Source organism: Cervus canadensis, chromosome X (genome assembly GCF_019320065.1).
Source record: "Cervus canadensis isolate Bull #8, Minnesota chromosome X, ASM1932006v1, whole genome shotgun sequence".
Classification (NCBI taxonomy): Eukaryota; Metazoa; Chordata; class Mammalia; order Artiodactyla; family Cervidae; genus Cervus; species Cervus canadensis.
This window is the reverse complement of record NC_057419.1, coordinates 67,719,349-67,732,603: the sequence shown is the minus strand read 5'-3', so window position 1 is coordinate 67,732,603 and position 13,255 is coordinate 67,719,349. Positions and strand designations below refer to the sequence as shown.

Sequence of the window (13,255 nt, the reverse complement as noted above, 5' to 3'; positions counted from 1 at the left end):
TACCTATAGAAAACTCTCATAAAAAAGGAAAATGAATAAAAAATACAGTCATGTAATTCACAGAAATAAAATGAAAATGAGGCCATATATATGTGAAAAGATGTTCAGTATCATTTATAGTTAGATAATAGCAAATGAAGTTAAATTAGTATATTTTCAAATATGAGATTAGAAAAAAGCCTAATTAGAATGCCAGGTTTGAATAGGGATGTGGGAAAACAAAGGTTTCATACCTGTTGAAGGAAATATACACCACAGTAAAACCTTTTAGACAGTAAACTGGCAAAATGCATTAAATGCCTTAATGGTCATCAATTTGAGCCTACTCTCCCACATATAAAACGATGTGTACATAGTTGCATGTACACTATTCAATTCAGCTTTGAAGATAGCAACATATTGAAAACGAACCCAAAGGTGCTTTCATGGAAGATTAGTTAAATAAATTGTGGGACACACATGTACACATACAGAATGGGATATCATGGAGCACTGATGCATCTGTACTGAAGCAAAAACTGTCTAGTATATAATTTTACATTAAAAAAGGTGTAAAAAAGCATGTGTGATAGGAGACTCTTACTTTATAAAGTCTCATATATTTCTGTAATACTAACTTTATAACAGAATGTATTACTTTTTAACTAGAAAGATAGCAAAACTTAAAATACCCAAGAGATCATGCATGTTAATAGCTTATTCAAAGTACTCTGCTGTAACACACTTAGGGAAAATTTCAATTTAGTATTAGAATAACGATATATAGTGCATCTCTTTTACCTTAAAAAATAACTCTACTCAAATGATGTTATTCTTCTCTCTGGGATTAAGTAGAATGCATCTTTTAAATAATACAGCTGTAATTTAAAGTCTTAATATAAAAGGCATAGTTTTAATAAAACAACATTTTCATGGTACTTTACCAAATATAAAATATATGCAGTACCATGTTCATGTTAATTTTTCTTATACTTTACAACTACCTTAAGCCTAATGTAGTTAAATTAAAGCTACTTAAAGAACTTTACTCTCCTAGGAGAAAGTAGAACTTGACCTATTGAAACATAAGTATATGTTTCATTGTAACACAGCTAGAACCACATATCTAACAATTATACTAGTTAAAGTACAAAGATGATTTTGCATAGTCAATGAACCTATAATAAGCCCAAGTAAACAAGCTGTTAAATTTCTACTTGGATATTCTGCTATAATCTTTGGAGGTGGTTGGCACAGAGGCAATAATATTAGAATGACTAACAAAACTTAGCCAAAGACTTGTAACAAAAAACTATATATATATAATGCATGCTATAAAACGAAACCAGAAGAAAGGGATCAGGAGTGATTTTCAAAGGAAAGAAAAGTAGGAAGTCATTTTGAAGTGACAGAATGAGTGCAATGGAAAGAGCACCAGCTTTGGAATCAGGATACCTGGAATCAATCACTAACAAGCTAAGTGAATCTGGAAACATCACTCCATTTATCTCCACTTCTTAATTAACCTAAAAGTTGGACTAGATGATTTCCAAGGTCTTTTCCAAAGTTAACATTCCGCTCTACATCTGATCAGAAAGAGATGAATTTTTTGCGGTTTCACATTTTAGAAGGATTTCTGTGAAAAGGTTGAGGTTAAAATCATACTTTCTCCTTCACCTTTATTACCTGAGTAACGCCAACTGTCTAGCCTGAAATTGCCCAGTCTACCCCTGCAGTTTCAGCAGATTACACTGCATCAACTGCTTTATAAAACAGAAAGTTCTTCATGTTTCCTGTTCCAGAATTTGTAAATCTAACATTCAGCACTGCCCGACCCCACTCCACTCCCCGACAACATTTGTTAAGATACAATTGAGTTAAAACACTGTTTAAGGTATATACACCTACTGTGAAATGATTACAACAAGATTAGTCAATGCCTTCATCATCACACAAATTACCATTTTTCTTTTTATTATGAAAACATTAAAGATTTACTCTCCTAGCAAGGTTCATATATAAAGAAATTATAGAATACTTTATATAATACAGAATTGTCAGCTATAGTCGTCGTATTGTAAATGGGCTAGGTATGTGCTTGGTCACTCAGGTGTGTCTGACTTTGCAGGCCCATGGACTGTAGCCTGCCAGGCTCCACTGTCCATGGAACTTGAGATCCCAAGGACTCCCTCATCATAAATGAGAAGTCTGTACCACTTAACCAGAATCTCTTCATCTCCCTCACTCTTTAAACCATAGTAATATCCATTCTACTCTCTTGAGTTTGACTTTTTTAGATTTCATGTTTGACTGAGATAAGACTGTATTTGTTTTTTTCTATCTGATTTATTTCACCTAATATAATACCCTCAAGTTTCATCCAGGTTGTTGCAAATCACAGGCTTTCCTTCTTTCTCAGAATAATACCCCTTTGTCTATATGTATGTATATATGTATACACACACACACACACACACACACACACACACACACACACAGAATCTTCTTTATGTGTTTCTCCCTGACCAGCACTTAGGTTGTCTCCTTATCTTGGCTATTGTGAGTAATGCTGCAATGAATTTGGGTGTACAGACATCTCTTTGAGAAATTCTGATTTTGTTTCCTTTGGAAATATACCCAGAAGTGGGAGTGCTAGACCCTCGGGCAGCTCTATTTTAATTCTGAGGAATCTCCATACAGGCTCCACAGTGGCTGTATTGTGTGTATGCTGGAGGCTGCAGGGCAGGATGCTCAAGGGTAAAATTATAAAGACGTTACTGCTAGAGACATTGTCTAGGTTATGAAGCTGGGAGTGGGTGGCTGAGGCAGGGTAGAAGATGAAAATCATTGGAGTGGATATTAAGTAACCAAGGGCTCAGGAATGGGAAGAACCATCTAAGAAGATACTGAAATCACCCAGAATTAGGACAGGAATAACAGTGAGTTAGGTGTTAAAATATGCAAGGAATGAGGCAGAGTGACCCAGTGGTCTGTGGGTGACTGAACCCAAAAGATGTACTGAATCAGAGAAAGATAATGATCTGCAAGGTGCCAGAATGGCACCCGCCTTGACACTCAATCCAGTGTTTCTTGGTAACTCTAAGTTTATAGTCACCAATAATTAAAATATATATCTATACATTATTTAGAAATTACACATATTTTATAATTTTACATATGCAGCTTTATGTCTATTTCATCTCTTGTTTATTTTATTGAACAAGTATGTACATAGTGGTTACTCTATGCTAGATATAGAACTACACACCTTATACACACAAATTCATTTAACTATAGAAGAATGTTAAAATTCTTATAAAGTAAGTAGTAATATCATCACACTGTAAAGACTGGGAAACTGAAGTGCAGAGATAAAGTGACTTTTCCAGGCTCACAGAGGTAGCTTATGGTGGGGGCAAGATCTAAACCCAGGCAACCTGGTCCAGAGCCTCTGCCCTTACACATTGTTTGCCTCTCCATCCACAAGGAAGTCTTCCCCATCCATAAGAGTTCTTATTTCATCTAATTTAGCAAAAAATTCACAGGGAGGGTGTGTCTGACAAATTCTTTCATTGTCAGATAGGAGTTACACAGATGTTATCTTTATTTCTCTGCATATAGTTTATATGCTCAGTTTAAACACCCCACTTAGATTCCAGATGCATTTTGACTGTATACGCCTCCAAAACAAACATGACCAAAGCACTGATCATTCTACCAAGCTGGTCAATTATGTTTCTCCCTCAGCGCACAGTTTTTCCTTCTTTCATAGAAGGTGTGGTGTCCAACAGTGTTGCTCAAAACGGAAAACTCTGACTATGCTTTGATCCCTCCCTCCCTGTCACCCTGAACTTTCCACAAGCCTTATCTTTCATCAAGTACTGCCATTTCTAACGGGGTCTAATAAAACATAAAATCAAGAAAGGAATGCGTTGTTAGCAGTAAGAGTAATGATTGTGGAAGTGAGTGTGAAAGCCCTGATCAAAAATGCAACAAGGAAGAACTTGCCTAACTGGTTAGAAGAAACAAGAAAAATAAATGATCACATTGAGTGGGATAAGCTTGCTGGAGATGGCCAGAAGTACAGAGTCTCTACAAAGTTTGACTGACACAAGCACTTTGGTTCAGGTTGCCTAGAATAACACACCCCCTTCCCTCATGCAACTTACTGTATAATGGGAAAATGTACATAAAAACAATAAACAGTAATGAATCATAGCAACAACAATTCAAATCACATCTGTCTCTGTGGAAGAACTTGGAAAATTATTGGAAGAGGTTTGGACAGTCAATCAAACACAGAGTCACAAGAGGATTATACATTTAAAATTTCTTTGTGTCTCTCAATCTCCACTAATATTCCCCCTGTTATTTGCCAGTATCATTTCCTACCTGAAAACTTTAATTCCTACATGCTTCAACTTGTGCCCCTTCAGTCTTTTCATATAAGAGGAATATATAGCAAATATTTACATGATGTCACTCCTATACCTAAATGTCTAATAGCTCCCCACTGTACTTGGTATGAATAGTAAATCCTCACTGTGCTTTATAAGAAAATTAATGACTCTTCTTTCCCATCCATTTTCGCACAAAGATTTTTTTTTGCTATTGTTTCCTCCCTTGCTCTAAATAAATTGGTGCTGCTCTTTCTATTCATCCATTAAAAACATTCAACAAACAAATCCTTTTCATACTGGCCTTCCAGGAAAACATCAATGATATAATCTATTCTCTAAGTAATATTATTTTTTTTCCTTAACATCCCTTCTAGAACCGACTTAATCCAGAAGAAGAATGCAAGCTAGCTGACCCCGGGCTATCTCATCTGTGAGTTAATAGAACAGTTGAGCATTTGTCAGTGATGGTATTAGCTGGGTGACTTGCCTTGACTTTTCCTCGGCTCAATTTCTTTCTTTTTCAAATTTAGTTTTTGCCTTTTGGCATGATTTCTTTTCAACTTTGAAAGGTTACTTAGAAATAACGAAAGACTGACTGGCTCTAATACACATAAAATGAAACCTCTCATTAACTTCAAAAAAGGTATTGGTGTATTAAAAAGTAATCATTGCTTTAGGTCAAAATTTCACTTTTGAACCAGAAGTATTTGATGTATGCTACTTGTATGTAATATTTACTCTTCTGCAATTTAATCTTGAAATTGGAAATAAATATCTATAAAACACTCTTCCATATAAAAATGAGGAACTCAGATATGAATGTACATATATCTTATATTTTTTTCTACTATGCTGTTCTCAACTATTTCCCAATCTTAATCCATCTATTGAAAGAGATGTTTGAAGAAGCCAAACTCATCAATCTTACAATCAAAAGAGAAACATATTTATATTTGTACATATGCATCTATTACTCATTCATTTTATTTCTGTATCAAGTATAGAATTGTAAACTATCTTTGTTGATCCAATTACATGTATTAAGTTATGCAGTCTTTTGGAGAAAAGATTCAAGAAAAATAATGCCTAAGAAAAGGGCTTTATTATTCAGAATGACAGCTGTATTCAATAAGACCATTTTAGGACTTCCAACAAGATGAATATACACTATTTCAATATATACTATGAAAATAATTTATATGCTAGACAAAGGCTAGTTTTACTTAACCATACTTTAAAGCATCAACACAGAGACTGAACTTTTTAAAAGGTCGATGGTGAAGGGAGACATTAAGAAATCATAATTAAAATGGAGCAAGCCAACGTAAAAGAGATGGGACATACCTGTCGACATATGTAATCCCATTGAGTGTTCAGTTCTCTGAGCTCTGTCTCCAGTCTAGAAGCAAACTCTGGTTCTGCTTCAGTTTTTATTTTCTGTCCACCTTCATTGACACTGTTTAGACTGGGCTGGATTGTCTGAATATCACTGACTAAAAGCTAAGGAAACAACTCAATTTAAGTTAGCTGAAAAAATTACCACACAATTAGAAATGCAACATAGCTACAAAGAAACATATAATTAGGAATCATGACACTACACATGAATTTTTCCCTTTAAAATCTGAAATATATACTGCAAAAAATGTTCCTTTTTATGGTATGAATGAAATGGGGAATTATATATCTATAGTCTACTTAGATTAGCTACAAAAGCAAATAAACTGAATACTTCATGTTCGAAAACAATGCAACAATGATGAGCTTTATAAATTACTATTTTCGAAGGAGGTTTGATTTCCAACACAGTATGCTGCAGCAGTTTATAGCAAGATGCTGTGAAGGTTATTGATAAAATGGATTTGCTTTTAAAGCTTTTATTCACAAAGAAAGTTCTTGAAAGAGCTAGATTTTTCTCCTCCCACTGCATGACAATGGCATAATAAATATTATTTCAAAATACATGTCTTATATTATACTACAGTGTGACATACATGGAAAGAGCAACATAGTTTTATTGACACTCTGTAATAAGATATAACAAGTAACTCAAAAAAAAATCATTTACCTTTAGCTTAAACTGCATGCTATATCAAAATAATATTGTAAAGTGAGTGTTGAATAAAAGACAATATTTTGTCTATTTCTCTCTTATTTAGCCCAGTTTCTCAACCTTGGCACTACTGTCTTTTTGGACGGGGTAATTCTTTGTTGTGCGGTGCTGTTCTTTGCATTGTAGGATATTACGATATGCCCCTGGCTTCTATCCACTAGAAGCCAACAGCATCTACCCCACCTCAAGTTGAGACAAATGAAAATGTCTCCAGACATTGCTAAATGTCCCCTAGAGGGACAAAACCACCCCTGGTTCAGAACCATTGATATCATTAAATAATAGTTTCCATATCAAAGTCTTCATATAAATAAGTGTCATATAAAAATCTTACCCTGCACTGCTTGAGCTGTTTTTTAAGAATTTCTGAATCTCCAAGGGCAGGCCATTCCTCTTTCAAGAAAACATCAACTTCAGCCATCCACTTCTTCAAGGTTTTTATGTGATTCTGGAATCAGAGACCCATTTTCACACATTATTGGGGTGCTGATTTCCCTCGACACAATTCATCATGGTGATATGTTTGAACACAAGCCCGCGAACAATTCCCATGGTTGAAGAATATCTCTAAGTAGCTCTTCAGGAAAAGAATATTTCCACTAAGACTGCATTTTTATGGTCTGCTCTGTGAGCACTGGCGTATGAAGTCTGCTATTGTTAAAAATAAAAAATTACTACCAAATGTGGTTTTATGATGTTACTCTTGAGAACATTAAATCACATCCGCCTCTAGAGAAATTTTAAGTTACAAAACAACTCATGATAATACTAACAATGTGCCCTTACAGTACATAAAACAAACTATGAACAATAAAGTCAATGTAATGGTGTCTTTATAGCCTCCCTAAACCTGAACTTCCACAAATTGTTTTCTACAGTTGACAGTTTAAATAGCCCCTCCAGTGGAGAACTTTCAGACCAAGATGTTGTCATCTTTAAAGAAAGAAAACTTGTGCTTTTAATTTCTGATTTGCTCAACCAAGTTGACGTAATGATCAAATGGAAAATGTCATCTTTATTCATTTGTAAATAGCCAAGTACATCCCATCATTTTTTTTTTACATAATGCCATTTTTCTTGCTCCTTTTAGGGGTACATTTCAAGTGTGTGGTTTGCCAAACTTCTTTATCTGTTTACAATTCAACTATGCTATCCAGATGTGCTATTTTGTCCTTTTTTAATTAGATTTCTATTGAAAATGTGTGTTTCTCAGAAATTTCCCTCTTCAATATGACAAATAATAATGACTTTAAAAGCATCTGACTAAATCTAAAGACTTCAACATTATTATCTGGCTGACATTTCCTGAATCTAGCTTTGCTCTTTAGCCCACATCACCACTCTCCTAGTTCAGATCTTACCACTGCCTCTTTGACTACTACATTAGCTCTTTCTGGTATCTACTTCAGTCTCACCCTACTCTAACCCATTCTCCCCAATGGTACCAATATTCTTCTCACCTCCTTCTTCTTCTCAAAGTGATGTTTAAAAAATATATATTATTTTATCTCCCTCCTCTTGAAGTACCAATAATAGTTCCACATTGTCATTATGTTAATCCCATCATGGTTAGATTATAATTCATATTCCAAAGCATGGCATCCAACTCATTCCTGATCTGCTCTCAGACTACTTTTCCAATCACCTCTTTTCTTAATCTCCAGACACATCTTTTATCTCTCCAATATTGAACAACTTTCAGTTAATTGAACACGCTGCTTCATTTTGTCAGGAACTCTTCCTCCATCTTTTATTAGGTGCCTAAATTCTACGTATTCCAGGTGTAGTCAGATAACTCATATCCCAAGAACAAACCATAACTCCTTTTCCCAGTCTGTGTTGCTTTTCTTCTCTTTCTACTGTCATGCTCACTGCACTGTTTTATTACTTACCCTGACAGGTTAAACAATGACCCTTCGAGATTTCAGGCCCCATCCCTGGAAGCTGTCAATATGGTGCCTTACATGGCAAAAAGGAATTTGCAGATGTGATTAAGTTAAGGATATCAAGATAAGGAGATGATCCTGGGTTATCCAAATGGGCACAATACGATCAAAGATCCTTATTAAGATAGAGGCAGGAGTATAAGAGAGAAATTGGGAGGTGCTACACTCCTGGCTTTAAAGATGAAGATGGAAATATGAACCAAGATTGTAGTTTCCCAAAACTAAAAGTTCAGTTCAGTTCAGTTCAGTCGCTCAGTTGTGTCCGACTCCTTGTGACCCCATGAATCGCAGCACGCCAGGCCTCCCTGTCCATCACCAACTCCCGGACTTTACTCAAACTCATGTTCATCGAGTCGGTGATGCCATCCAACCAGCTCATCCTCTGTCGTCCCCTTCTCCTCCTGCCCCCAATCCCTCCCAGCATCAGGGTCTTTTCCAATGAGTCAGCTCTTCGCATGAGGTGGCCAAAGCATTGGAGTTTCAGGTTCAGCATCAGTCCTTCCAGTGAACACCCAGGACTAATCTCCTTTAGGATGGACTGGTTGGATCTCCTTGCAGTCCAAGGGACTCTCAAGAGTCTTCTCCAACACCACAGTTCAAAAGCATCAATTTTTTGGTGCTTAGTTTTCTTCACAGTCCAACTCTTACATCCATACATGGCCACTGGAAAAACCATAACTTTGACAAGACGGACCTTTGTTGGCAAAGTAATGTCTCTGCTTTTTAATATGCTATCTAGGTTGGTCATAACTTTCCTTCCAAGGAGTAAGCGTCTTTTGATTTCAGGCTGCAATCACCATCTGCAGTGATTTTGGAGCCCCCAAAAATAAAGGCCGACACTGTTTCCACTGTTTCCCCATCTATTTCCCATGAAGGCAATAAATTTCCTCCTAAAGCCTCCAGAAAGGACACAGCCCTGTCCATACCTTGATTTTAGCCCACTGAGCCTGACATTGAACTTTTGATACTCAGAACCACAATATATGTGTGCTGTTTCAAGCCATTAAATTTACAGCAACTTATTACAGCAGCAATGGGAAATGGATACACTCACCTTTCTCCTTCACCAGACATGGGCTCCTTGATGGCAAGGACCACATAACTGTACCCTCTTTTGCCACTAGCTCAGGCAAAAATGTGTTTTTATATGTGTGCGTATGTGTATGCATGTACTCATATGTTCATACTTTGAGAAACATTACTGTAGCTGTTGTGTTTTAAAAAATAATTAAAACTGCTAGGTCTTTTGGTTTGTGAATGGTAAGAAAAAACAACCAAGTAGCTAGACTGGGAATTAAATCCAGAAGTGTGCTATTCTGATGCTTTTCCATCATGCCATGATGCTTTCAAGCTTTTTTCCAGCATTAACATTTTTTGCAATAATTTACCACATAAGAGAGATATCACCTGCATCACCAGATGTTTTAAACTTTAGACTATAGTGAGTTGTTGGTTTACTAATACTTGGGTAACTAAGTGGCACTATTCAAACAAATTAAGTCAGTAGAAGTTGGTTTGTGTAAGGTGATGGGATCAAATTTATATATAAAATTGCAAGTGAAATATGCTGATGAAATTATGTGACCATATTACATGGCAGATAACTTTTTATTTGGTGGTGGTGGTTTAGTCGCTAAGTCATGTCTGAATCTTGTGACACCATGGACTGTAGCCCCCCAGGCTCCTCTGTCCATGAGATTTTCCAAGTAAAAATACTGGAGTGGGTTGCCATTTCCTTCTCCAAGGTATCTTGCTGACCCAGGGATCAAAGCCACATCTCCTGGGTGGAGGCAGATTCTTTAGTACTGCATCAACAGGGAAGCTCCTTCACCCATTATATATATGTAAATAAACAGATTCAAGGGGTTAGATCTGATAGACAGAGCCTGAAGAACTATGGACAGAGGTCTGTAACATTATATAGGAGATAGGGATCAAAACCATCCCAAAGAAGAAGAAATGCAAAAAGGTAAAGCGCTTGTCTGAAGAAGGCTTACAAATAGCTGAGAAAAGAAGAGAAGTGAAAGACAAAGGAGAAAGGAAAGATATACCCATCTGAATGTAGAGCTCCAAAGAATAGCAAGGAGAGATAAGAATGCCTTCCTAAGTAAACAATGCAAAGAAACAAAGGAAAATAATAGAATGGGAAAGACTAGAGATTTCTTCAAGAAAATTAGAGATACCAAGGGAACATTTCATGCAAACATGGGCTCAATAGAGGACAGAAATGGTATGGACCTAACAGAAGCAGAAGATATTAAGAAGAGGTGACAAGAATACACAGAAGAACTATACAAAAGAGATCTTAATGACCCAGATAACCACGATGGTGTGATCACTCACCTAGAGCCAGAATTCCTGGAATGTGAAATTAAGTGGGCTTTAGGAAGCATCACTATGAACAAAACTAGTGGGGACGATGGAATTCCAGCTGAGCTATTTCAAATCCTAAAAGATGATGCTGTCAAAGTGCTATACTCAATATGCTAGCAAACTTGGAAAACTCAGCTCTGGCCACAGGACTGGAAAAGGTCAGTTTTCATTCCAATCCCAAAGAAGGGCAATGCCAAAGAATGTTCAAACTACCACAAAATTGCACTCATCTAACAAGCTAGCAAAGTAATTCTTAAAATTTTCTAAGCTAAGCTTCAACACTACATTAACTGAGAACTTCCAGATGTTCAAGCTGGATTTAAAGCTGGATTTAGAAAAGGCAGGGGAACCAGAGATCAAATTGCCAATATCCATTGGATCATAGAAAAAGCAAGAGAGTTCCAGAAAAAACATCTACTTCTGCTTTATTGACTATGCCAAAGCCTTTGACTGTGTGGATCATAACAAACTTTGGAAAATTCTTTAAGACATGGGAACCAGAACACATTACCCATCTCCTGAGAAATCTGTATGCAGGTCAAGAAGCAAAAGTTAGAACCAGACCTGCAAAAATGAGTGGTTCCAAATTGGGAAAGGAGTATGTCCAGGCTGTATATTGTCACCCTGCTTATTTAACTTATGTGCAGAATACATGTGAAATGCCAGGCTGGATGAAGCACAAGCTGGAATTGAGTTTTCCGGGAGAAATACCAATAACCTCAGATTTGTTGACAACACCACCCTTATGGTAGAAAGCAAAGAGGAACTAAAGAACCTCTTGATGAAGGTGAAAGAGGAGAGTGGAAAAACTGGCTTAAAACTCAACAATCAAAAACTAAGATCATGCCATCCGGTCCCATCATTTCATGGCAATAAATGGGGAAACAATGGAAACAGTGACAGACTTTATTTTCTTGGGCTCCAAAATCACTGCAGATGGTGAATGCAGCCATGAAATTACAAGATGCTTAGCCCTTGGAAGGAAAGTTATGAGAAAACTAGACAGTGTATTAAAAAGCAGAGACATTACTTTGCCCACAAAGATCCATCTAGTCAAAGCTATGGTTTTTCCAGTAGTCATGTGTGGGTGTGAGAGTTGGACCATAAAGAAGGCTGAGCATCAAAAAATTGCTGCTTTTGAACTGTGGTGTTGGAGAACTCTTGAGAGTCCCTCGGACTGCAAGGAGATCCAATCAGTCCATCCTAAAGGAAATCAGTCCTGAATACTCATTGGAAACACTGATGCTGAAACTGAAGCTCCAATACTTAGGCCACCTGATACGAAGAACTGACTCACTGCAAAAGACCCTGATACTGGGAAAGATTGAGGGCGGGAGGAGAAGGGGACAACAGAGAACGAGATGATTGGATGGCATCACTGACTCAGTGGACATGAATTTGAGCAACCTCTGGGAGACAGTGAAGCACAGGGAAGCCTGGCGTGCTGCAGTCCATGGGGTCGCAAACAGTTGGACACAACTGAACAACAATAACAAATACACACACACACACACATATCCACTCGGCAAATTCTTTACCACTGAGCCAACAAGGAAGTCACCCAGCTCTAGATAATGTGTCACAATTAAAGCCGACATATGTAAGTTAGCCTGTGTGTATATATGTGTATCTATGTGTATGTGTGTATATATATATACATATATGTATATATATTTTACAACCAAAATAACAATGCAGCCATTTTTCAGGAAAAAAAATTTTCCTGCACTGCAAGCAGTCTCCTGCATCATCCATGGGATTTTCTAGGCAAGAATACCAGAGTGGGTTGCTGTTTCCTTCTCCAGGCTTTGAGACACCAGGGAAGCCTTATTCATAAGCTAAATAATTATTTAGAGGATAACAAGACTAAAAAGAAGATGGGTTTTGAAAATTATTGAGCTGAAAAGTTTTTTAATTCCCATTGTTATTGGTGGGAATAAAGCTAATTCTAAAGAAAATCAAAGAAACAGAACTCTTAATGCTTTCTTAAAATCAATAGGCAAACTACTGTCCTTCGAGACAAATTTGTATCTTTTGGCCTTATCACTGACTTTAAGGGACTATGTCTTTTAATTATATAACTCATCATTAGGAGAGAAACAAATAAAAATCAATATAAAAAGTAAAATCTTGAATTACCTGAAGTTTTCGGAGTTTGGCCATTTGCTCCTCTAGCTTTTGGCAACGTTCAACCAGCTGGGCAGAGAGTTTTTTCCATCGACCCTCAATGTCTTCAAATTCCGACTGATATCTCTGGCTTATATGAGAGGGTGCTTTCCTTGACATCTCTTTCACAGTAGTGCTGAGATAGTTTAGGCCATTTTGGTGCTCTTGCAGAGAACTTTGTAAAGCCTCAAAATTAAAAAGAAAGTGCCTTTATACTAACTGATGAATATTAATGAGTTTAATTGTTCAATTTCATTGATGAGTTTCAGATAAATCAA

The 13,255-nt window shown here is 36.7% G+C and overlaps 1 protein-coding gene across 9 annotated transcripts in view; it reads right to left on the bottom strand.

The window, feature by feature from the left end:
• The window catches only part of DMD (dystrophin), a 2,532,480-nt gene that overhangs the window by 1,359,052 nt on the left and 1,160,173 nt on the right, over positions 1–13,255 (bottom strand). For all 9 annotated transcript variants that reach the window (XM_043457704.1, XM_043457699.1, XM_043457698.1 and 6 more), the window contains 3 exons: positions 12,951–13,163; positions 6,827–6,940; positions 5,724–5,879 (listed from right to left, as the gene is read on the bottom strand). In XM_043457704.1, coding sequence (XP_043313639.1) covers positions 5,724–5,879; positions 6,827–6,940; positions 12,951–13,163 — 483 coding nt within the window. The remainder of the gene's footprint in view (positions 1–5,723; positions 5,880–6,826; positions 6,941–12,950; positions 13,164–13,255) is intronic.